This window comes from Pungitius pungitius, chromosome 10 (assembly GCF_949316345.1).
Source record: "Pungitius pungitius chromosome 10, fPunPun2.1, whole genome shotgun sequence".
Lineage (NCBI taxonomy): Eukaryota > Metazoa > Chordata > Actinopteri > Perciformes > Gasterosteidae > Pungitius > Pungitius pungitius.
The window spans coordinates 2,963,122-2,988,753 of NC_084909.1; the positions used below are offsets into that span (position 1 = coordinate 2,963,122).

The 25,632-nt window shown below is 45.3% G+C and overlaps 1 protein-coding gene across 2 annotated transcripts; it reads right to left on the reverse strand.

Moving 5' to 3' along the window:
• Positions 1 to 1,361: 1,361 nt before the first annotated feature.
• On the reverse strand, positions 1,362 to 24,993 carry LOC119228431 (aryl hydrocarbon receptor-like). Of its 2 annotated transcripts, XR_005121511.2 has the most exons (12): positions 24,419 to 24,993; positions 16,482 to 16,672; positions 7,963 to 8,060; positions 6,926 to 7,015; positions 6,722 to 6,836; positions 6,505 to 6,632; positions 6,083 to 6,279; positions 5,840 to 5,949; positions 5,518 to 5,659; positions 3,835 to 5,395; positions 3,411 to 3,540; positions 1,362 to 2,516 (listed from the first exon to the last, which is right to left on the reverse strand). XR_005121511.2 is itself a non-coding variant. In XM_037487964.2 (11 exons), the coding sequence occupies exons 1-11, from the start codon at positions 24,475 to 24,477 to the stop codon at positions 3,463 to 3,465; spliced, it is 2,769 nt and encodes a 922-aa protein (XP_037343861.2). In that variant the 5' UTR covers positions 24,478 to 24,993; the 3' UTR covers positions 1,362 to 3,462. The 2 variants fall into 2 exon arrangements, 1 of the variants encoding a protein (XP_037343861.2); XM_037487964.2 differs by having other exon boundaries at positions 1,362 to 3,540.
• Positions 24,994 to 25,632: the final 639 nt, after the last annotated feature.

Here is a 25,632-nt window from a genome sequence, read left to right on the forward strand (position 1 = left end):
GAGTCGCCCCCTGCTGGTCAGTAGACAGGATTCAAGCTTCACGGATGCCGGAATTAGCCAACTAGCTAATTAGCCATGTTGCTAATTCTGGAAAAATCAAATTTTCCAGAAAATTAGGCACACAGTGTTTCGACTTATTCTGGCGAGAGAAATGCGCCTCCCTTAACCGTGACAAGAGATTAAATACAGATTAGCAGAGCAGGGGTGCTAACACTTTAGCATATATGCTAAAGTGTTAGCATGGGGCCTGCGTGCCATCTCTCCCATCAAACATCTCCCACTGCGGAGAATAGGATGAACACAGGCCTCATTTATATTGAACCTGGCAGCTCGTCTTTGTTGTATCTCTAAGACAATGAAGGGATTCAACAATGTTCCCCTGACCGTATGCGCTACATTGCATGTAACATTATAAAAATAACTGTTCTGTTTCATTAAAACAGAAAGGCCAATTCAAACACGACTCATCACACAGACATGCTGTCAAAGGTTAGAAATCAAATCAAACATTGAGTATCATACATGTATATACAAACACGAGGCTCTTTAAAATGTGCATTTGCAACAGGAAACCAAATACACTGATGACAAATGCACCTGGTTTGTGGCCTCAGGTGAAATGTGGCTAGCGGCCCCCAAGGGGATAAAAATAGGTTTTTATTCATATTATTTAACAGAAAACAAAAAGCTTTGGGGCTTTTACAGCTTCCTCAGAAACAAAAGACTCAATTAGTACGAAGCTGAATAAATCCACCAAGGTCCTGTTTTAGAGGAACTACCAATAAATTAATTCTTTTGGTCTGTTGTTTTCATTGGTCGAGGAAATAAACGTTGAGTCAGCGATACCTGAGCGACGCTGCAGTGTACAGGTGTTATATCGCCTGTGAGGGCCTGCTCTCTGTTGTGCTGCAAACATTGAAAACAAAATGTAACGTCTGGCTCATAGAAAACATTGAAAAACAAAAAATCAAAAAATATCATTAAAAACAAAATCTGAAATCTATTGAAATACTGTAAATAGAAAAAGATTAAAAATATGTACAAAATCAAAAAACAATACTGAGTTGAATTCTAATAAAATAAAATGACCTTAAGGAGATTTCCCTGCTGCGGTCGCCCCCTGGTGGACAAAACCATCACTCCTTAAAAAACATTAACATTAACACTTCAGATTAAATAATAAAAAGCCAGCTCAGCTGAGCTGTGTGCTCCCTCTCTTCTATTTTATTTTATTCATAGATACATTTGATCTTAATCATACCCATACTTATATTTTTGGTCATTGGTCCCAGTAGAGGTTCATGTTGGCGTGTTTGTATGTGTGTGCACGTGGGGTCATACAAATTAGAAAACACCAAAGATGCTCTTAAACATTGATTTTTATAAACAAATGAGCCAAACAGTTGTAATCATTGCACACGTATATATGAAAAAGCATTCAACAGTAGACAAAGGCTGGTTATTTGTTCAGCATATATTATGATATAGATACTATAACTACTTGGCTAAATATAAGTGGATTATACACTTGTTTTTCTTTTACAAAAACAGGAATATGGCAAGGCACATGTTAGCATTACGACACAGCGGTGAATAAAACATTTGGCTCCTGGGTTTCTTTCTTAGTGGCTGCAGTCATGATGTGTCTGTGTTTGTCACTAAAGGCCATTCTTTTTTGTCGGTTTGCGGACTGAGATCCTCTCGACGACAACACAGCACGGGGGGTGGGGGGGGGGGGGGGGGGGGTATATTACATCTGTGCCTCGAGACTTTTAGGATTCTCCTGAAGAGATTTGAGGCATTTAACTGAAAGATATTTCCAAAAGCAACAAGATTTCTTCGGAAGAGGTCAAATACTGAGTGATTTCGCCACAATGCAGCTGGAGTTCAATAAAGCTGCCGCGCCTCCTACTCAGGTTCAACCCAAACCACTTCCTGTAGTGTGGAAGAAACACCTGTGATGGTAAGTGTGACCAGAATGCATTGCTGGACCCGTTACCATCTCCACAGAGACAGGTTCCCTTGTTCCCATTGGACGGTGTGTTTCAGGGAGATTCCTCAGAGAAGGATAAAACCTTCACACACTGCATCTCCTACAGCTTCCCTTATGTCAGTGCAGCTCCACAGGATGGCGTTACAAAAGAGGATTCTAATATACAACAAGGCACGGATACATTTAGAAGAAGATACGAGCTGCCAGCTCCACCAAGGCACAAGGAACAGTGAATGTTTTCATATCGACTCCCGGTGGGGTAACTAGACCTTTTAGCGTGTTCCACAGAATATGAGTCCATTCAGAATTGGATTTGATTGAGACGCCACGTGAAAGGCACACCTTGTGGGGGGGGGAGTGACCCCGGGTTTTCCTGTTGTCCACCGTGGGTTCATTTGGCATTTAGTTGTCTGTTTGATGTGACGTTGGTTTGACTGAGCAGCACCTGAAGGCATCATTGGCTTTGGGTCACATGTCCATCTTTCTGAGGCGATGGTGAGTTAGAGCCATCTCATTCAGGTCTCTGATGAGATAAGTGCATGTTACAGTGGGGGGGGGGGGGGGGTCTGTTGAGGGATTTCTTAAGGCGCGGCGGCATGAGACTTCCAGTTTACGGTTAGTTCCACAGCGAAATATAATAAGATGAGTTCACGAGTTCAGGGGACCCAAAAGGACTCAACTGCACCTACGCTTATTTTCAGTTTCTAAAAAAACTCACTGATATGAAAATAATGCAAAAAACCCCAAAACCTGCTTCCCAGGCGGAATTTATCAGGAAGCAGAACGGACAGGACCGTTAAAAGGGGGGGGGGGGGGGGGGGAGCTCACTGTGAGCAAGGCTTTTTGGTATAAAGAAGGCTTCATTCATATCCACCACATTTAAAATATACAGATTACGTAACCTGTAATTATATCACATTACAGCTGTGCTTTCAGGTAGCGATCACTTTGAGTGATTTATCGTCACTTTTTTTTACAAAGATGATGACGACATCTTTTGGAAAGGTCATTGTCAGAGTTTAAAATAATCATATATAAAAAATACATATAAAAAAACAGTATGTTCCGCTTTTTTTTCCTTTATTTTAGGTATCCATAATTGGGATATTAAGTGAATGTCCCTGGCTGAAAAGGACATGACAACTGCTGGTTTCCCTTATAAAAACCTATTTCTTTGGCTACTCGGATTCACTTGTCCGAGGCTAGCTGGCTCAAGCTCCATCCTGGTAAACGCACTTGCGGCATTATACTTCATTATTACTATAGTGTATCTTCACTCACTAACTGACGAGCACAGCTTTCAAACATTACAGACTGGACAGAGTATAAATGATACAGAGCGATATAAAACATCAGGGCAATGAGGGTAAGCATGAGAGTCTGTGGATAAGCGCTGATACAGGCCGGCTATACTGACTTTTGTCCTTCTCCAGGATTTGTTGTGGCAGAAATATGAACATGGCTTGAATCTACTCCCTCGGGTACATGGCTACGTCCCGAGCGGGGGGGGCAAACACCCCGTTGAGTTCAGCAGAGACTCTGTCAACCTGCAGAAAACAAGCACAGGGGACAAAGGTCAGAGGGGAGCCTCTGGTATCGCTGTTTAAACATCACAATTTGCCTCTATATGGATTGACAGACTGTTTCAGATTCATTACGTTTTTACCTTTGATATTTAAAAATAGATTAACTCAGCTCATCTCTACGTGATTACAATCAAATAGTAGTGAAACAGTCAAGTAAATATGTACAGAGCCAAACAAGCTAGTTGAATCTGTCACTATGCTTTCATGAAGATGCCGCAGTTACTCAAATCATTTTTTTATCTGTAGTTGTCTCACCAGGAAGTGCTGAATGGGCTCTGATGAAGGCATGTTGGGCAGACCGAGGCTGGGCTTCTGCTGGCTGATGGCGGACGGGCCCACCACAGAGTCACCACGGCTCCACTGGTAGTAGCAGGACCCTTGAGGAGGACCCACATCCAGGGACGCCTCGGCCCCCCTCGTGCCCAAAGAACCGGACAGAGCCAGGACGTCGCCTCCCGCTGGACCGGTGGAAAAGTGCTGGTCGAACATGCAGCTGCTGTGAGCGGCCGCCTGGCCGCACGCCAGCTGGCCGTGGCTCTGTCCCGCCACGCCGCCGGGCCACAGGCCAGGGGGGGGCGCTAGGCTCTCGGGATTCTGGCCGTGTCCGTTGTGCACGATGCCGCCGTGGGGCGCCGTCTGCTGCCGGCTCTGCCGGACCTGCTGCGGTTCGAAGGAAGTGCTTCCTTGCTGACGCGCCGCGGCAAAGGGAACGTGAATATTGGGTGCACCGATGGGATTGAAGGCCTCGCAAGGAATCAGGTGGGGCACCATGTCCATGACCCCCGGCGCGGCGCTGGCGGGCTGCCGGGCTGCGCCCTGCAACAGGTGCCGGTTCGGTGCCATCGCAGGAACGGCAAAAGTGTTTGGGGGACACGGCAGGTGACGGGCGGACTGGGTCTGCACCGGGAGCCGCCCACAGGGGGGGCGAGAGGCCGGGGGGGCGGGGACGGTGAGCTCCGGGAGCTCTATGGACGGGCTGAAGATGTCCTGGAGCTGCAGCTGAGCAGCAGGCAGGTCGGGGTCGGCCTGAGTAACCAGGGGGCTGAGGTGGGAGAGTTTCTGGGTGAACATCTGAGCGGACTGTGCCGTCGGAGGGCCGCTCATCGCCTCCTGCTGGCGAGCGCAGAGACCATTCGTTGGGGAGTAAATCCGATCGGGGCGTGGCGCCTCAAACAGCCGAGGTTCTGTGAGCCCGGCCTGCGTGAAGGGGTTCTGCTGGTGGCTGCTGGCCGCCGTGAGGCAGCTGGGAGAGCTGTCGGGGAGACCATTGTCTTTGTCCTTGAACACAACGGTATCGATGAAGTCGAAGATGTCGTCGGTGAGGACGCTGTCCAGCTCGGACTTGACGCTGCTCTGCTGCTCTCCGTCCTGACTGCATCTCTTGAGGACATTCTCCCACTCCATCAGCTGCACGTCGCTGACGTCCAGATTCTGCAAAGTGCTGCAAAAGTCGCCGTCTTCCAGCATTTTCTCCAGGTTGTCGAGCACGGACTGTTTGGCCTCGTCCTTCACGGTGACGAGGTTGCTGTTGCCCACAGTGACCAGCGCCTCGCTGTCCATGTACACCTGGTCCACGGGAAGAGGGGTGTCCGGCGTTTGCATGTAGAGCGTCTGATCCTGACTCAGGAAGCAGTCCAGCAACGAGCCGGGGGTCACGTCCTTCTTCATCTCGTTCACGTCGGTGAACATTTGGTTGAACTGGAGGTGCGCGACGTCCACCGGGGGGTCGGTGTTGTAGAGGACGCCCTCTCCCGTGGTGAAGCTGAAGGGAAGCTGCAGCGTCCTTTGACGCAGAAACTCCTCGCCCTCTGCGTTGCTGGGAAGAGACCAAACAGGACGTGCACGTTACATCACAAGGTCAGAGGGTCCGTCTGGCGTGTGAGGAAACTTGCATTCTGGTTTACACCTGCTCTGGCTATGAAGGCATCAAACACTCACACTAAAGCCCTCTGATATGCAATGATGAATTCAGGTCTTCCTCCTTTGAAGATCAGCTTGGCGTTGGACTTCACCCACATCCAACCCCCCGACTTAGTCAGGAGCCTGAACACAGTCAGACCGCTCTCTCCTGTTTTAATCACTGCGAAACAAAGACAAGAACTTTCCACTAGAACACAGCCACCCATTGTTGATCCATATTGTCCACAGGCAAACCTTTGATGGTATTTACTTGGTCATTGAAAATAACAACAATAGCATAGATGAAGCCTCAGTGATTCTTCATATTTAATGTCAGAGCCGATCTTAATGGCCAACGTACTGCGGAGGTGGTTGTCGGCGCAGTGCATCATGTCGGCTGCGTGGATGAACTGGTATCCGGAGCCTTTCATACACAGTTCAATCTCCGAATAGCCCAGAATGATCTTCCCCCTGGAAGAAAAAGATGAATAAGACTGGAATTAGCTAAAGAAAAAACGTCCTGCCACGTTAATGTAAAATCATGATTTCATTCAAGTTTATGTAGGTTGACTTCGAGAAAGAAGAGCCGAGGCGTTTGCAGCACCTGCTATCGACCCCCAAGGGAGTGAAGTCCAGCTTGTGCTTGGTCTGAAAGAGGAGCAGTTTGGCGCGAATCTCCACGATGGTTGGAGGCTGGACGGGCACAGCGACGCTGAAGAGCGCCAGCTGAGGTTTGATCCCGTTTCCGTTGGAAACCTTCTGGCCGTGCAGGTACTTCAGTCGCCCCTGGAACTTCAGAGCCTGGTTTGGGTGGAGGAATATCAGCGGTTATACCACACATAGATGCTACCTGCGAATCGCTGTGGAACAACAGTACAAAACTTAAAAAAATTCAAAAGGTTGACGAGACAAAAGCAGCTTATTGTGTTGGGTTCCTCAATAGGATCTTAAGCTAAATGTTGTATTTTTATTCTACCCACATTCCACCCAAGCTGTTGACAACAGATCTAAAAACGTTGAACCCACCAGGAAGCCGGAGGAGTTGTCCAGCAGGCAGCGGAAGCGACACACGAAGCTCCTCTCCAGGAAGGACGAGTTCTCCGGGGGGAGCTGCTCGGGGCTGTACACCACCGCGCTGCCGGCGCTCTGCGACACTGAGAACACAACAGGCGGAGATTAAACATGGCCGCTGGCACTAACGCATCGACTGGCGTGCTACGCCGAGCTCCTGGGAGAAACGTACCGTCTCCGCCCGCGGCAGCAGACGGGGGGTTCAGAGCGAAGTGAAGCTGCTGCCTGAACAGGGCCCGGTCGTCGGTGTGGATGAGCTCGAACACGCTCTGATGAACCACATCCGACTGAGGAGAGGACGCAGGTCGTTTTCACACATCGCGCGCACAACAACAGCAGCCTACGAGGGCTGGTCGGTGATAAAACAAAGGGTCACCTGATGGAAGCCCAGGTAGTCCTTGACGGTGGAGGAGACGTAGAACACCAAACCGTCCGACGTGACCACCATCACGAACCCGTTCAACGCCTGTAAGGCACACAGACTTCATTTGTGTAGCACATTTCAACAATGAGGTGATTCAAAGTGCTGGACACAAAGCCATTAAAAGCATCACACACACACACACACACACACACACAAAAAGGTTTTCTCTTTCATGGCATCTCATTTCATTTTTGCGTTTCCCCTTTCAGTTCAGTGTTGATGTAAATAATTTGTAATCTTTGAAACTGTTCAAAAAGCCAGCAGTGTCTGAGCAGCATGTGTCTCGGGGAGCAGTGGGTGGTACAAAGGTGACGATGTGTGTGCAAACTTCCTCTTTAAAGTCCCCACAGAACAACTAAATAATACACGTTGGAAGTAGTATTTTCACATGTTTTTTCAAACAGTCTGCTGCCGGTTCATAATCCAAAAACAAGGCCACCAGCTGCTGATTCTTAAAAGGCCCTTTGTGCGTCCCAATCACTGCCCGTTGTGGCCACGAGGAACAACAAAGTGCGACAATGTAGCTGACAGACGAGCGTCAATAAGCGAGGCGCAGGGCCCTGACGAAGTGCTGCTTTTGTTTGAGCCAAAGAGCGTGGCCGAGCTTTGGCAAGAGGCCACAAGACGACCTGTCACAACTTCCTCCGGCGCGGATAGACCTGGATTAGCTTCACACAACGCCACCAGCGACCAAACAAACAAAGTCTGACTCGCCATTTGTGCACCTGCGAGCCTCGGGACGCTGGCTTATCAATCAGGCCGTGGGACTTTCTTCCTCTTTGGTGCAGCAGGAACTTTCAGTGCAACGATTTAAAGGTGTGTCAACACTCTTTTTGTATGTATTGTGTGTGAGTGTTGGTGCTCTTTGCCTGTTGGGATGTGTGAGTTGGATTTTCAGAGGTTGTGGGTAAAATGCAGTGTTGGATGTAAAGGGAAGTTGAAAAGTAAACTTGAGCCATTCGAGAGGTGACCTTGGCCTCGTGTCTCACCTGGAGCAGTAGTTCCCCCTCGGACAAGCCGTTTGTGTCCACGCTGTCCCTGTTGGACACTCCGGAGAACATGGCACTGCTGCTGGGACTCATGGTCGCTGCAGAGAGAGGAGAGGAGGGGTCAACAGAGAGAATGTGTTCAAAGGCTATTATTATTTCATAGATGTTTGAGGCTCAGATTGGCACACGCACACCATGAGGCCACCCCACCCCCCCACCAACTCAAAGCAGATGAGACCACATTAATGTGAGCTATTTTAGACAAACGCGTCCAGGTGAGGGATTATGAAAAACTGCCTTTTGTTTCTATAAAGAGGAGATGAGTTATTGCATCAGTTTGTTACCAGAAGCACCAGGCACTACTACTACTACTACTACTACTACTACTACTACTACTACTACTACTACTACTACTCGGCTTCATCCTGGCACCTCGGGGAAGTGACTGCTCATCATTGTTCTCTGGGGCCGACCCACCGTGTCAGGTCATGTTTAAAAATGCATCTAAAAAAAATGCACTAGAGTCATGCTTTTGTTCTGAGAGATGTTGACACGTGGACCATTTTTGCATGTGTACTGGTAGAACCTGCCTCACGCCTGAATACAATGCAAACAATATACAAATGTCATCTGTGGCTACAGGCTGTGGGGAAGAAATGGGGATCGGGAGGAAGGGGGTCTCGCTGGTACATGTGAGGAATCACTGCTCATGTTTAAGTAGATAAAAAAAAAAACGGCTTCTCTCGACGTACCTTCTTTTAAGGAGGGAACGACAACACAGACACACTGCCCACCTCTGCTGGGACTCACTTTGCGCGCGCACACACACACAGCCGACAATCGCACGTCAATGCGCAACACAGCTGCGGGTTTGACACACGACCACCGACGGCATGAAACGAGCGCTACATGTGCAGAGATCATGGAAGTAAAGCGTTCTCACACACACACAGACACACACACAGACACACACACACACTTGTGTTTCAATCATTCACAGGTTCTTTCTAATCAATGATTGTGTGAGTAAAACTGCTTTTTCCATTTCTAAGAGTTGTTGGTGACTGAAGGACTACACTGAAAGATGCATTCATTATGCACTGCCATATCAAAGATGTGCTGATTGGTGTACTTTTCCAGAACAGAAATCAGAATATTTGATGAGCAAAAATGATCTTTTCATTTTGTTGACATATTAGGGTCAAGGTTTGTTGCTCCATGAATCAGTAAATACTGTCAACGGTTCCCCAGTAAATTATTTACAATAAAATCATTTTTGGATTACAGGTTTTCCATTTTATGTTTGAATATTGAGGAATTATCTGATGGTAACCTTACGTGAATTTAAGTGAAATCCACAAACACAAAGCCAGTGGCATAAAGACTCGAATGAGGGTTTTGGATGATACACGTTTTGGAAACAAATCTCAACTGACACAGTGAATGAAAAGAAATGATGTTTTTGCCTTTAGTGTGTCACCTTAATGATACTTGGCCAGAGCTTGACCAGACGTGGGAAAGACATTACTGGAAGCCTGCGGAAGGCAAAGAAGAAAAAAAGAGAAAAGACTCCCACAAGATCAAACATGAAGAGTCTTCACAGAGCAGGAAAGTGGTGTTTGATACTGTATGGCGAGACCATTAAATGGAATCTGTTGGTATTCATGTGTGAAAGTTATTCCTTACAGAAGAAATGCCAAACATACTCTTTATTTTATGGAAATCTCCAGGTCTCAATAGTGGGATTTATTCCAACAACATTGACAGCAGACAGTATTTTCTTTGATATCTGATTGATCATAAAAATAAAAACACAACTACAATGTACAAAATGTACAAATCCTGGCACATTTACATTCATCGGATGCCCTAAAAGTGCAATGTGACACCAAGAACAGTCACCTTTTAGCTTCCTGTTTCAGAGAGAAGCCATTATAGGGTTACTGGTTAAGTGCCGATCATGCCTTTGATGCAAGATCCACTGCAGGCAAACATCCCTGTCACTCAGGCAGAGAGGCGGCCTTTTCATCGCTGGGTAATTAGTCCAAAGAACTGGGAGGAGACTGGGAGGAGTTTTTCTAAATGCGATCTATTCTGACTCTAAGTCTGAGACAAGTATAACTCTAATTTGCTCTAAGAACTATGTACACAGGGTCTACTTGTAAGTGTTAGCATGTGTTATGAAGCTGGGACACTGTTGAAGCTGTGGAGAGAAAAGGGAAATGTTGTCACAGGCTGGAAGTCTGCCAGCTCCGGAGAGAGTATAAAGTATGCCGGCAACGCATAGGGGAATATTATCTTGATTTGAAAACATTTAGTTCCAGCAGATCCTGTGCTGAGATCGCTGTTCTCTCACGCGGATGTGCAGGAAAGGGCGGCGCTTGTAACAAATAGGAGCCAATGAGCCAGGTCAGTCGGCGGGTTTAACCTCCCATTAGCCTTTTGATTCATGTCCCTGTTTACAACAATGACTTCAGGGGAAGGAAACAGCCTCAGCCTTTTTATGATCAGACAAGAATGTCAAGGAAAAGAAGGAAAGAGCAGCTTAGGGTGGATAACGGAGTTTTGCTCAAACTTATCATAGCTTTGAATAATATTATACTATTTTTAAATAATAGCAAGGTGCATTCAAACATAGTGGTAATTAACCATCATTAACACCACAGCTGACAGGGTTCAGATCCTGTCAAAGACAAAGTCTTTGTACTGTAGTACAGAGAAATGACTGAAATGAGCATGCTAACCAGCGAGCTGCCTGTCCCGACTTGTAATACCACTCTTATCTCTAGAGGCGTCACAGCAGCATCCATTTCATTATGAGAGGAAGACAGAAGTGTAGATCACATTCAACGTACACTAGGTTTTTATGGGATTGATTCCACTCGTGTACTTCCGTTTCGTCCTCCCTGCCAACACAAGACCACTTTAAACTGTTAGCGGTAAGCTTTAGTAACTAGCATTCAGCTAGCACATATTCAGCGTGGGGAGTGGGCATGGACCTGTGTGATTTACGATGCTACAGCTAACGTCTCGGCATCCCGGCCCCTGGTCTGTCATCCGAGCCCCAACAACATGCACATTCAATATTTATGCTTCTTTGATGCATCAGTAGAGACGTCTCTCCTGATTGAAATATAGATTTTATGGATGCAGTAGCTGAAGAAAAGAGACAGTGTTGTTTCAGCCCGAAAAGGCTGCCATGGACGATAGTAAACTGGTACATATCCAGGACACAGTGTCTCGGTGGGGGACTGTGGGTGCATCGGTCCTTTGGATCCACATACGCTCGGCTATTTCAGGGCCTCGGCTCCTGTTATCGCCCTGAAAAGCAATGCCATCGTTTTTAGGACTGGGCACAGACACACAAGAGACAACAAAGCTAAACTCAGGCGCGCCTCACATATCACATCGTTGAAGTGATTCTTATCGGAGTGCAGGAGGTCTCTAAAGGGAGGACGCATTTAAGGCAACATTTTAAGGTAGTAAAAATACCAGATTTCCACAGACAGGATGTCTGAATTTAGGCAATACATAGAGAGTTCTGTGAAATATATGCAAATTACAAATAAGACTAACAGCTCATTTGCACTCCTGGATGAAAATATTTATATTACTAAACTCTTTCCAAACCCTGATTGTGATCGAGTGCCTTAAATAAAATAATGCCTCTCCTGTGTTTCTGATTTCCCAACTGAACCGTGAGTGCGGAAGACAGCTGACTTTGTTTTGGCACATAAACAAACACAAGCATTTTTGGAAGACTCTAAATGTCACAGAGAGCCTTGGTGGGCGAGCTCGGCTGCGGGCCAACAGCCAAACCAGGAAAGAAGGAAAAAAAGAAGAAGAGATGTAGCTCTGTGGTTTGTAGAGCTGGAGAGACGGAGAACAAACCTTCCAGAGAATGGAAATTGGAGAAAAAAAATGAAAACATGATTTAATCTGTCTCCCAGCGGTTGCTCGCGTTCTCACGATATACTGAAAGGCGAGTCGGGAATTGAGAGCCAACAGGCGACTTGTGTTGTCCCAGTGAGACGTCCTCCTCTCATGAAGCGCGTGCATCAGCAGAGCACGCAGACACTACCAGCTGCAGACGTCCAACAGGACTTAGGCATATTGTCCTCACCTCTTTATTTCTATGTTACACTTGTGTCCCGTGGATGGCTTTGTGCCTACATGGTTCAGATATCCCCAATACCAAATTACATGAAATTATAGCACATGACACAGGGTTACCACATCAACTGTGATTGCTAACAGGCCTTGGATGTTTTCAATGGAACTTGGAGAGCAAATACACATTTTTCAGCAGCAGCGAGCCACAAGCCTTTCAAAGTATCCAGCGCTGCCTCGTAAAGTCACGCTATGAGGCCCAACGGGCCAGCTTTCTTCCAAAAAGGAAAAGAAGGTCGGCCATTTAAGGTAGACATAAATGGCTGGTTTCTCTATCAGGTCTTTGAATCACACTCGTATAGCCTGAAATTGCTTATGTTTGTTCTTTTCTCTGAAGCCCTTCTTACCTAACGATTTAGGAGATCACTATCTTAACTTGTCTGCATGTCCCCACTTGAAGACCCATCCCAGGCTTGGGTTTTGACTGGGAGAACCCCAGAGAGGCAATCTTGGTGATTTTGTTTAGATTATCAAAGAGTCTGCGTTTGGGAATACAGTTGGGTACATTCATCTGGTCCAACGCCACACAACTGAAACTGGAGTAGAGTTTCACCCCTTATTTTCTGTTCCTACAAGAACATACATGCTTTAATTAGTCATTCCTGTAGCCATACTAGTCTAAAGTACCTTACATACTTCCTACAATTATGCAAGTCAATCCACCGGATATCAACTAATCATGAACCAGCTACACACGAACAATAACATGTGTCACTCGCTACCTGATCCGTACATCCTAGTGAGCATGTGCAAAATAGTGCTACACGCCTATGTTGACACGCTGTCATGCACCCTAATTAAAAACAAGGCTACTAGCTTTTGCATGCAAATGGCATTGAGTTACACAATGATGGGTTCAAGCTCTATTCAGGGAGAATAAGGCCAAGGTGAGTAATAACGCTCATGTGTTCAAGTGTTATCTTTGGCCGGGAAACTTGACTCCATACAGATGTGATCTACTCCCATTTTGGGGCCGTTACTGGCGGGAGGAGGGCTAATACGGTCATTTTGGTTTTTTCAACTTTGAAGACTGCGAGTGAACCGTCTCCTTCAGCGCGTTAGCGAAGCAGCTGTAGCCCCAACAGCGCTGTGCACGTGTTTATGGTACAACCCTGTTCTTGTAAAGGGCCACCCTCAGACTCTGGTTTGGTTCTAGGTTAAGGCTGTTTCTTCCCCTCTATAACGTGTCTTCACTCAGAGATAACACTAAGAATCCACTGTATTATGGAACAAGACGACATTCAGCTCGCTGCCTGTCCTGATTGCACGTCAATCAAAACCTCAGTTTTCTCCAAAATAAGCAGCAGTTTGTGTCTGCTGCAGTAGAATACACAATTATTCTTCACTGACAGCAGGGACTAATGCAGTCTAAGAGACAAAAAAATATTTCTTCTAAAAACCTAGAAGCTTATTTACAAAAGAATAATAATACCAATTAGCCTGCAATCATCAGAGGAGGAGCCTCAGAAATCTCACAGCGAGGGTGATTTCTAGACAAACTGTGATTGCGTGTATGAGACATCAACACCCTGGTTGGAATAAACATGGTATCAGAGCCGCTGGATGACTTCACTGAGAGCACACAAACACAAAGGTTTGACCTGCACGATACTGCAACTTAATATCCTGTCATAATAAAGGACACCTTTTCTTTAGAGGTTTACACAGTCCCTCACACACACACACACACACACACACGCACACAGACAGTTGCCATATCTGCAGGGTGTAAGAAGTCATTGACGTCTGTGAAAGCACTGAGGCGCTGTTGTATTTTCCTCCACACCATGACGCCTCTCTTAGCAGGTGGGCTAATCTGAGATCGTCGTGAAGTAGAGACTCTGGTTTGCAGTGGAGTTTGCTAGCTGCAATTTACTGCTAAACCATATAACTATGCGCAATTGCACTAACTACTTAATTACACGGTGAGTTTTCTTTCTCTACTTCTCCTCTCACCCACACATGGACTCGGCCTGTCTAACTTTCTCAAGGCCGGATCGGATATCGGGGACAATGGGGTCGATCCACAGAAAAGGGAAGTCCCTCCCCTTCCTGTGTCCCAAAAGGAAAAAGATCTCATCATCTAACTGTTAACTCTATCGATTGCATAGTGTCATTTGAATTCATACTCAACTTCTCACCAATGTGTCATAATTCATTTTTATTTTGTGGAACTTATTATTTTAGTGAACTTAATAATTCAGCAAATGTATACCGACATTTGACTGAAAGAGCTCGATTGGGGGGGCTGATGTGTTCACCGAGATTCACATCATTGTCAGTAACCAGATTCAGCCTTCATGTACATATCAATCATAATGCAAACAAAGCCGTGTTCCATTGATTTTCATAAAGGGGTTAACATGACCCAGATGGTAAGAACTAAAGCAGCAGATCTTTAAAGTGGGTCAGAACTTAAGAACACTGGATCTGACATTTCCCTGTTTGGAAACCCACAACAGCTGTGTAACTCCACGTTCCTGCTGCTAACTGCAGCGGCCTGTTGAAGCTCAGATCTTTTAATAGACTTGTCAGACGACAGTGTTGGGAAAGGGTCCGTGATCACACGACTCTCTTTAAGCTTACCAATGTAAACATGCCGGAGATGATGATTCTGATGTCTTATTACTTGCTTATCTTGTGCGGTGTCAAAGCAGCAGTATTTAGGGGCCTGGTGGGTGGCACATGGGGAGTTCGATGCAACACGTCGTTCTGATCCGTCTTTTCAGCGAGCCTGATTAAAGCAGACTTCTAAATCAGCACACACCCCTTCAACAGTTCACATTTACCAACACAAATAAACACATTTGGGCTGGGGAGTCAATCCTTTTGCAAGGTCAGTTCCCCCACTGCTGTTTCATTTCTGTGTTCAATGGTTGTTTTTGGTTGACCTTTGCAGAGAGCGCTGCGGGTGAAACAGGAAGACAGCCTTAGAAAAATGGCTGTGGTGGTTAGATGCTGGGATTGGTTAAGAACTGCAATATCCCGACAGGAGAACGTGGGTTTTCAAAAGGGATCGGATGCATAAAACCTGAGAAATGCATGCATGCCCATATGTGCATCATGATCATAAAGCGCCACGCACACCTTCTTTCTCTTCCACACGGCAACGTTTGAATTGATCAGGATGTACACTGCAACACGCACCCTACGCAATCAGATATTCGATTCACATATAAATCCCTGCTCGGTATCTGGCTCCGTAAGAATCACGTGCCTGCATGTTCTGACATATGCACACATGCTTATGCAAAGTTCCCCCGTTTTTCAACACAAAAAGGGTCTGTTTTACCCAACATGTGCGGTCTGTGCATTTATTAATGAAGTCGATTAAAAACCTGTTGAACCTGCATTGCATGTCAAAGTAGCATCTCTTTAAACGTTGACCGACTTGATAACTCAGTGCACTTGGATCGATGTAAGTGTAGAAATCAATGGAAAAACAGATAAGCCAAATGATAAAGCAGGAATTCAAAGCTGCTGGAGAGTCTATCATAGATTCAAAATGTCAAGTTGTAAATGCACTGAAGCATAGTTTATGGAAACTACTATCTGAAATGACTGCATAACATCTTAACTAGAGTATTTCAGCCCATCGAGTCTGCATAGCAAAAAAAAGTAGGCAAGAGGTTGTGAGAACAAGCAGCGCTGGAATGTCCCGTCTCCTGTGACAGCCCGTCCATTCATACCCAATGTTCACACTGCGCACTCTTTTTCCTTTTGTTATGTGGATCGTTTCACTGGGTCAACACTGCATGGAACAACAGGTTGACCCAAAAGAATCATAGAGACAACATCTTGTTGGAGTCACGAAATAGAGCAGGTTAATGAAAAATGGTACAAAGATGTCTAATCCTGAATATATTATGATAACGTAATACATTCTGTTTACATCTAGTCCCTCACTTCTCTAGGTCTCTGTACCCGACGTCTTTAGCAGCTTCCACCCAGGGATCCAGGATCACTGAGAGGAACAAAGTGACCACCTTATAAATATATATATTCTCACATGAGTTTCTCAGCAACCCGTCTGCCAACACCTGGGCTGAGGCACTTGTTTAAATCAATCTGCGGGTGGGGGAAATATTAGATGGGTGACTCACATATAATTGACTGAACCAGGGTGTCAACAAGCTTAATCAAGGTATATTGTGGAGTTGAATCTGAAGGCGAACAAAAGAATATTGGGGAGGATTGTTTAGTGTTGCTAACAGAGAGGGTGGAGTTGGTATACAAGTGTTGAGGATGAGTTGTTTCCTAAAACCAGATTCCTGCGCGCTTCACATTCCTGCCCCGGTGCCTCTGCATGCATCGCTCTAGAAATCGCTTGCAGCTTCCACCATCCTCACCTTTGAAGTAGCCCTTGACCCTCAGGTAACCCACGCTCAGGCGGAGCACCGACAGCTTGTCCAGGCGGGAACGAACGTCCCCCAGGAAGGGCAGGAGGTCGGTGAGCCGGTCCAGCTCGCCATTCAGGCGATCGCGGTGGCGCTTTGAAGGGTTCGATTTGACCACGTCATTGCTTTCCGAAACCTTTTTTCTGTGAAGAAAGAAGAAAAAAACACATCGCTGGTTATTGAAGCCCTGTATATGTTGAGTGAGCGCACCAGGATTCAGTTCTGGCCCAGCTGCTGTGACACATGGCCAATCAGACGTGAGCCATTTTGACACTCAGCAGACAGCTTTGAAGTCACTATGAAAAGCCAGTCGTGATTGTGACTAATACACACTGAGGAACAGGTGAGTCAACAGGACATCAGCTCCCATCATGAGTGTTAAGTAGAGGGATGTTTTCAGATCGGGTCGATAGCTGTAGAATCCTCATCATTCATCAAGTCAGCTTGGACAAAACAAAAGTATCCCGTTTCATTTCTTCAGCTTAGCTTGACTTTCCAAACAGAACAGGTGAAAACTGGCAATATCACATAGCATAATATCATTTCAGAGAAATTTTATAAAGCCCCAAGTTCTTATTAAGCATGAAACAATAACATCTACCGCTTTATAATCTGCTGTTAACAACACAGCGCGGGTTTGTTTCTGGCCCATCCCATCTTCAGCTCAGAATAAATGACACATGTCCCATTGGCGACACATCGTCATCTAACAAAACCATTTCAGGCCAGCAGTTTTATTTCCTCCGACTCACTTTCACTTTGTAAAACTAGGGGGGTCATTGCTAACAAATCAGACACATATGCTGCACCAAGTGTGAGTGAAAGGTTGCTATGGGGACGCCATTCCTCCACCACACACAGGCTGGGAAAAACACTACAAAGATATGGAAGCTCATTCCTGCCAGGAAAAGATTAGCAACTCAACGCAAATGTCTATCTTGTGACTTCAATTCCATCATTTTTTTTTTTACTTCATTTATTTTCTTCAGTGGTTGAGCAGCAAACACACTTGCATCATGAAAAGGGTGGGAAAGCGTAACGTCTCTGCAGCCGCGGAGCTGCCGTCTGTGTTTATAGACAGCGGTCGCATTAAGCAGAGGGAGCTGACGTCTGACGGGCTAACGAGGTTATTTACCAAATGAGATGAATGCAATGTTAATAAGCATGAGCCCAATCCGTTGTTTGGTTTGAGCGAGTTTAATGAACAAATCCTGACGGGTGCCAAGCCCTCTGCCACAAACACACACAAAGCCTGGCTGTGTTTGCTGAGAAGGCCATCAACATTACAAATTATCAACGTTAATTGACTAAATTGGTAGCTGTTGTTGTCGCTGTCATTTTACGGTCAGATTAAACATTCTTCCTGAGCGGGAGAGTGTAATGAGTCTACAGCTGTTTAAACTGACAGCAGCAGGCTGACTGTCGGACTGTCCAATCACATGCATGCACACCATGTAGACGGCCAATCACGGCATTCCTCCCAGATACAGCTGAGCTTAGTTAAATCTGTGTGGAGGCACTGAAAGCTGTGTAACTTTATATTTCCTGTTACCATTTGAGAACATGATTATTGATTGAATTGCCTTCATGCAGCTAAATGTTTTCACATCTCACGACTGCAGAGAAATAAGACATTTATTAGATATTCTTAATATGATTACAATAAAAGCTTGATTGCTATGATGCATGCATGCATGTGAGCATATGTATCAACGAATGTGCAGCTGTAATTCAAATGTACCCGTGGCGAAAAAAATATTTTTTAAAATAAGACGTTGGGTTGAAAGTTTTGCTGCGCTTATTTTTTGTTTGAATGTCAAAAAATGAGGCCACTCAGGTTGGCATTTTCTCAAAATAGTTGGGAATAGAAACTTGGCAAACCTTGGTAGAGCCATGGTATCAACAAAACCACCTTGTGGTGTACGCATCCGTTTGGGACTGTCATAGAGTGCGGGTGCGAGGGCAGGAAGGGAGGACTCAGATGCAGAGTTCAGGGAAATAAAAGACTGTAATAGTCAAAATTCAAAAATAACTCAAAATCACTCCAACAAAACCAGGGGGAGGGGGGAGGGCGCGGCGCAACACTGGTAACATGTAACAGGCAACAAGTAACAATGGAGCGAGAGAAGACAAGAGAATGACAGGGCTTAAATACACAGGGGAGGTACAGTGTTGTGATTGGACACAGGTGGAAACAACCACCGGCACGGCAGACAATCTCGGGCCAAGACAGGAAGTAAAGTTACCCCAGGGACACAAGAGACATGAAACTACAAAATAAAACAGGACATGAACCCAAACCGTGACAGACTCATATGAAGCTCTTTCAGACGTCAGGAGGTTTTTTTGTAAAGATTTATCAACAGGAACCAATCAGGGATCATTATCAGACTGCCTCAATTTAATCAAATTCAATCGGTTGGTTCCAGCTCTTAACTCATACCAACTTATCGTGAGAAGCTTATCTGCCATCTCAGCATGTAAATTACCTACCAAAATTCCTCCAAAAGTTTCTCTCTTTACCGAATCTTTGGTTAATGACAGGCTATAAAATGTCCTCCTCTGCCACTGAATAGTCTGTGGGGATTGTAGCCTGAACTTGATTGCTGGCTTCAGACCTGAGCTATACCTTCTCAGAAATGGAGCAGGGCTGATCTCACTCTCAAGAAATGCTTAGCGGAGACAAAAGCCAGCATTCAGAACCCCTTCCCTCCCACCAACTCCACCTTGATTTGCTATAGATCACGGGGGCTGAGCAGCAGACATCAAGACGTTCATTGTAGGAAAAGCCGACGTTTAACCCCATCACTCAATCTTCTATTTGGTTTCCTTATCTCACGAGCGAAAGAGTAGAGGTCTGAACTCAGTGACCCCGGTCTCAGGGTGCAGGCGGCTCGTGTTGCACTGGGCCGCCGCGCTGTGAAGACACTGACACACATTTGTCTGCTAAAAGCAGGCGGAGCGTCTGGCCGATCCAGAGGCATGACTCAGCAGCCCAGAAGTAGGAAAAGCGGGCCTCGCTTTCTGTACACATTTGGCTGCTGCAAAACACAGACTTCAAATCTGGAGGGAGGATAGTTTACAATAGCGGCGAGCCTTGGCCTACAAACATCTTTCCAGACAGAGAGGTGAAAAAAACAGAATCGGGTAAAAACAAATAACATATGCTCTGCGGAAATGTACAAAAGCGAAAGATTTAAAAAAACAAAGATAAAAAAAGGTAAATTTTTTATGTATTTAACAATATCCTGCAATCAAACCAAACTTTAGATTTTCTGTTACTTGAAAAATAAACTCTTTCACTCCAAAGAAAAAGTAGTAAATGCTGCTCTCCGGTTGTATACTGCCATGCCAACCGCTACATCATCAAATTTGCCAAATTCACTGTGTCCAGTGTGACTCAGGGTGTAATGTACGTCATAAAGGCTTGAAGCGTCTTGCAATATGGATACAAATTTGATGCAGACGTTTCTATAGATGTTTCGCGACATTCCCTGGGAGGGAGCGAGCCAACTCAGAAACAAACTGGCTGCAGGTCGGGTTTGCACCAAACACTTTTGGGCTGGAACTGGTTTGGCCAGAGTAAAGCACTCTGGGAAGGACTCAGCTCTTTTGTCCAATGGGGAGAGGTGGGAAGCGTGCTTCATAGTGTCACACAGTTTTTTAGGGATGCTGCTGGGATCGAATTTGTGTCTGGAAAAATAAGACCATGTTTCCAGCATGAGCTGTTGTTTAGATTACATTAATTTGGCAGAAACTCATTTTTCTCCTCTGCGCTTACACACACTACAGTTCTAGGTTCTGTGTCTTCCATTAAGGCACATCAACATGTGGATAAAGCCGAAAATCAAACCTCTGGTCCTCCTGTCAATGGCTTACCAGCTGTACCACCAGATACCACACATTAAAACAGCAACATAACAAGTATAAATAGTTTTACTTGAAGATAATCTGACACATCTTGAACAAACGCACCATTAATCTATTGTTAGTGCTGCACACAGGGTTTGCTTTTGGTCATGAACAGACATTATTCTCATAAGCAAGTTGATAGAAAACAAAAAGTCTCTAACCGGTGTTGAGGAAGTCTCATGTTTGAGAACGAGACAAAGAGCAAAGAACAAAGGGCAACTTTGTTGCTGTGTTTTGGTGTCGAGCCAAACCTCTTATCGGCATGTCTGCCTGTACGTGTATGTGCGTTGGTTTGTGTGTGTTTCTCACAATCTCTTTAGATTACCGTGAAAAGCACATTTGCAACGCAGGAGAATAATATCCAGTCTCATTAAAGACACTATTGTTTTCTAAAATAAATGCTTAGTCACAGGCATATCATTTATAACCCCATCTCTCAGTGTTATATACACATTACCACTGTGTACTCAGAGCGGGGGAGGGGGGGGGGGGGGGGGTTATACACTATAATTAACTCATATTTCCCCAGCAAGCTGTTGGATGCAACAACTGCTGAAGAACAACACTTCTCAGGCTGAGAGGAGGACCAAGCAGATTCTAATCGGATTTCTTACATTGTCGTGGCAATTGGCTACCAACTTTTTTTAAATTCTTAGCCGTTGGTTGCCATGAGTGACAACCGCAACCAAATAGATGTTCAAATATTGCTGGTACAATCAGAAGCAGAAAAAAAGCACGTTGCGTTTACTTGTGTGCACACAGGCGTCTGCCTTTAAAGAGAATAGCAACACATGGCATGTAAACATGAAAAGAAAGTTTCCTTATCAAGCTGGTATACAACTGCATTAAATCTGAACTACTCAAACGATAAGGCAACTAAGAAATGGCAACCGTATTTTCTTTTTGGAGGAAAAGCTGGGGCCCAGTCGCCAGCTGGGAAAACACTTTTCCAAGTGAAGTGTAAGTGCTGCTGGTCTGCAGTGCTGCACATCAGCTAAACTGGAAGCATACGCCGAAGACGGAGCAGTAATAAAAAGGGAGACTTTTGGATGGGCCGATCTACCGTGGAATGCCCCTGAGTAGTTACCACAGCCTTCTAACAGTTAGGCTGAATGGAGCCTTTGTGCAGCTGAGCCCAGCTGGCAGTCCAAGAAACCTCAGCCCTTGCTGCACAGCCCCACGTCTTCTGATAAACACAGACGTCTGCACATGGGCCCAGCTTTTTATTTTGGGATTCATACACTGGGAGCGGCCTGTAACCAAGGCGGATCACACTTATCTGTACAACGCTGCGTTGCCACTTCTGTGTTTGACAATATGATCAATTCTAATCGTACATCCATTCTCCAGCAAGCCAGTCTATAACTGTATTATATTGTTTTCACAAACAAAAAATCAAATAAAGTAGATAAAACAAGCAAATAACAACAATAAAATGTAAAATAACTGTTAGACGTACTGTAAATATTACTTATGTATTTTTTTTGCTATTTATTGGTAATCCCTTTATAATGAGAGGTGCCTGTCAGATAAATTAATTAACGTAATTGGGATGGAGGGCAAGGCCTTTGGTGTTCAATTATTGAAAGGAAGACATGTCCTCATTTAACAGAAAACTGCCATTACTAGAGGTGTAATTTTAAAGTTTGCTTTAAAATCTATTTTTTAAAGTTCTATTTTGCTCTTCACCAACTCTTAATAATTTACTTTGGGATGGTGGATTTCAACAGATTTATTTGTCTATTTCTCCCCTTAGAATATGATATTTTTTCCTGTATTTCAGGACAAGTTGTCTGCAGATAAATCAAAAAGAAAACTATTAGTTTGTATTTGTTTAAAACAAAATACTGTAGTGTAGTGCAGTTGTCCGTCTACACCCTGAACAAGCTGAAATATTCAAAAAGTGACTTTTTGTGTTTTAATGTATCAATAACTTATTTGTAACGTAACACTTCTTTATAGGTCTTCATATCCCTTTTTGTTAGGAAGCAGAAGGGTTAAAAAAAGGAGAAAAACAGGGAGTAAAGCACACACGCACACACACGCTCGCACGCACGCGCACACACACACACAGCCCTATCAGATTACAATAACAAACCACCCTCCTCCCCCCCCCCCTCCCCGGAGGAGCATCGCGTGAGAGCAGAGGCCCAAGTCTCCAACTTGATTGTGATTAATGCGCCAGGGCAGCATGGACGCATTCTTAAGGTGGTCTGCGGAAAGTCGAGTCCAGAAACCCCAGAAAAAACACGCAGAGCGTAACCAGCGGAACACAGGACCGAACTTCAGTGGGTTACTGGTTCACCTCATGCTCTCTTCTTTCCGCAGAGTTAAGTGTAGTCGATCTATCGATGGAGGTTTACACAAGGACACGTTTCACCATACTTGGACTTATACGCGTTTAAAGTCCATCCGCGAAGTTAGCAAAAGGAAGCTGGTCGAAATTTACTTCCCCCCAACCACACTTTTATTATTACCACTAACAGCCGCCGGTTATAACCACCTAACCACATACGGCCAGCGGTTGTTACAAACGTTACACACAGACACCGGTTATAACCACCTAACCACATACGGCTATCGGTTGTTACAAACGTTACACACAGCCACCGGTTATAACCACCTAACCACATATGGCCAACGGTTGTTACAAACATTACATACAGCCACCGGTTAATAACCACCTAACCACATACGGCCAACATACGGCCACTGGTTATAACCACCTAACCACATACAGCCACCGGTTAATAACCACCTAACCACATACGGCCAACATACGGCCACTGGTTATAACCACCTAACCACATACGGCCAACGGTTGTTACAAACGTTACATACAGCCACCAGTTATAACCACCTAACCACATACAGCCACCGGTTATAACCACCTAACCACATACGGCCAACGGTTGTTACTAACATTACATACAGCCACCGGTTAATAACCACCTAACCACATACGGCCAACATACGGCCACTGGTTATAACCACCTAACCACATACGGCCAACGGTTGTTACAAACGTTACATACAGCCACCGGTTATAACCACCTAACCACATACAGCCACCGGTTATAACCACCTAACCACATACGGCCAACGGTTGTTACTAACGTTACATACAGCCACCGGTTAATAACCACCTAACCACATACGGCCAACATACGGCCACTGGTTATAACCACCTAACCACATAGGGCCAACGGTTGTTACTAACGTTACATACCGCCACCGGTTATAACCACCTAACCACATACAGCCACCGGTTATAACCAGCTAACCACATACGGCCAACGGTTGTTACTAACGTTACATACCGCCACCGGTTATAGCCACCTAACCACATACAGCCACCGGTTATAACCAGCTAACCACATACGGCCAACGGTTGTTACTAACGTTACATACCGCCACCGGTTATAACCACCTAACTCAATACAGTTACGGGGAGGTTGTCCACTGGTGCGAGTGCCATACACGGACATATTCGCGCACGTGTCGAGGCGGAACTGCCGTGGGTGGAGAAAAAAGATCTGTTTTTCAGAGGGGGGGGGGGCTCTGTTATAATGGTTGGGAAACACTGGGTTATAACTAACGTTACATACAGTCAACGTTTATGACCACATACAGCCAACAGTACGACATACGCCGACGCGTATACCTTCACACAGCCTATGCTTATAATTTACATACGGCCAACGGTTATAACGACATACGGCCAACGGTTATGACTAAAGGTACATACAGCCAACGGTTGTAACCAACCTAGCTAACAGCACTTTACTAACAAACGTCAGTTAGCTTAACTAGCTAAACTGAAGGTTAACGTTAGGCGGTCTGCGTGGTGCGTTCACGTACCTACCTTTACCTGTAACTTCAAAGAAAGTGTAATGTACGATTATAGTTTCACAAACTACGGGCACAGACACAAAACAGAGGACAGCAAAAGCGACATTTTTACGGACAAGTCTTACTGTTTGAGAACAGGCTTCTTCCTCTTCTTGTTAGCATACGATCCCGGGTTTCCCAACATGGTGTCACTTCGTTTTTTCAACGGTCGCAAAACTTGACATTCGGGGCAGACGTCCCTTCGGCGAATCCCCTCCGCGGCTTTTCTTGCTCCGTGTACAAAGATGGAGGAGTGGGTGCCGGGAGAGTCGGGTCGGGGGGGGGGGGGGTTGGGGGATCCGTGTATTCGGTCAGTTGTCTATTATTTTCCCCGCTGAGTCAAACTCCCATGTTCGGAGGAAGAAGAAGGGTGCAGCAGAAGGAAGCCTGCCCGGGGTCCGCGGAGCTTTGAGTTCCCGTGGGCGGACACCGGAGCTGACCTTGGGTCGGTGGTGCGTTGAGGGGGAGCTCCACGCGGTAGTGCAAACAGAAACTGCTGAAGTTTTGGCAGAAGTGTGTGGCGGGGGTGGGAAATTTAAAAGAGTTTTCCGCAGAATTCACCAACAGTCCAACCCATCCGCCTTCTTTAAATAAACAAGGAAGCTTTATTATTATTATTAGTATTATTCGGAGTCTCTCTCTCTCTCTCTCTCTCTTTGTACGCTGGGCGTTTTCAGGAAATGTGAATGAACATTCTGCGGAGTTGTGTATTTTAAGGTGGACTGGAGTCTTTGTGACTCTCAGGCTTCGTTCTGCTTTTTTAATATCCAGAGTGCAGGGATTTTTTTTTTTTGTGGGTGCTTTGTTGGAGAAGAAAAAAAAGTGTATCCTTTGGCAGAATTTTGTGACCACAGCAGGAAATGTTATTGAATGTTTTACTAATAACTTGCATGAAACCTCATGCACGCATATCACGTTGTTTTTCTAACTCACTACAACCTTTAGTGCTATTTTTCAGCTATGCAACTATGTGTTGCATGATTTACTTGCTTTAATCATCCCTTCAACATATGTACTTTAGTCTACGTGCAGCATGGACTAATACATACACATCCATGAACAGTGATTTATTAAAACAAATAAGATCGACGTCGACTCCCCAGTGGACTTGAAGCGCTTCCGTGCCAAACTGGGAGAAAAATGTAGTGTTCTTTGTCGTGTTGATACAGGAAAGGGCCTTCCCCAAACTGTTGCCTCAACATTGGAAGCATCACTGTATGCCGAAGCATTAAGTCTTCTATTCTAAATGTTGTGACACCACGGAGCCCAAACCATGGAGAAAAGCTCTAAACCAAAGGTT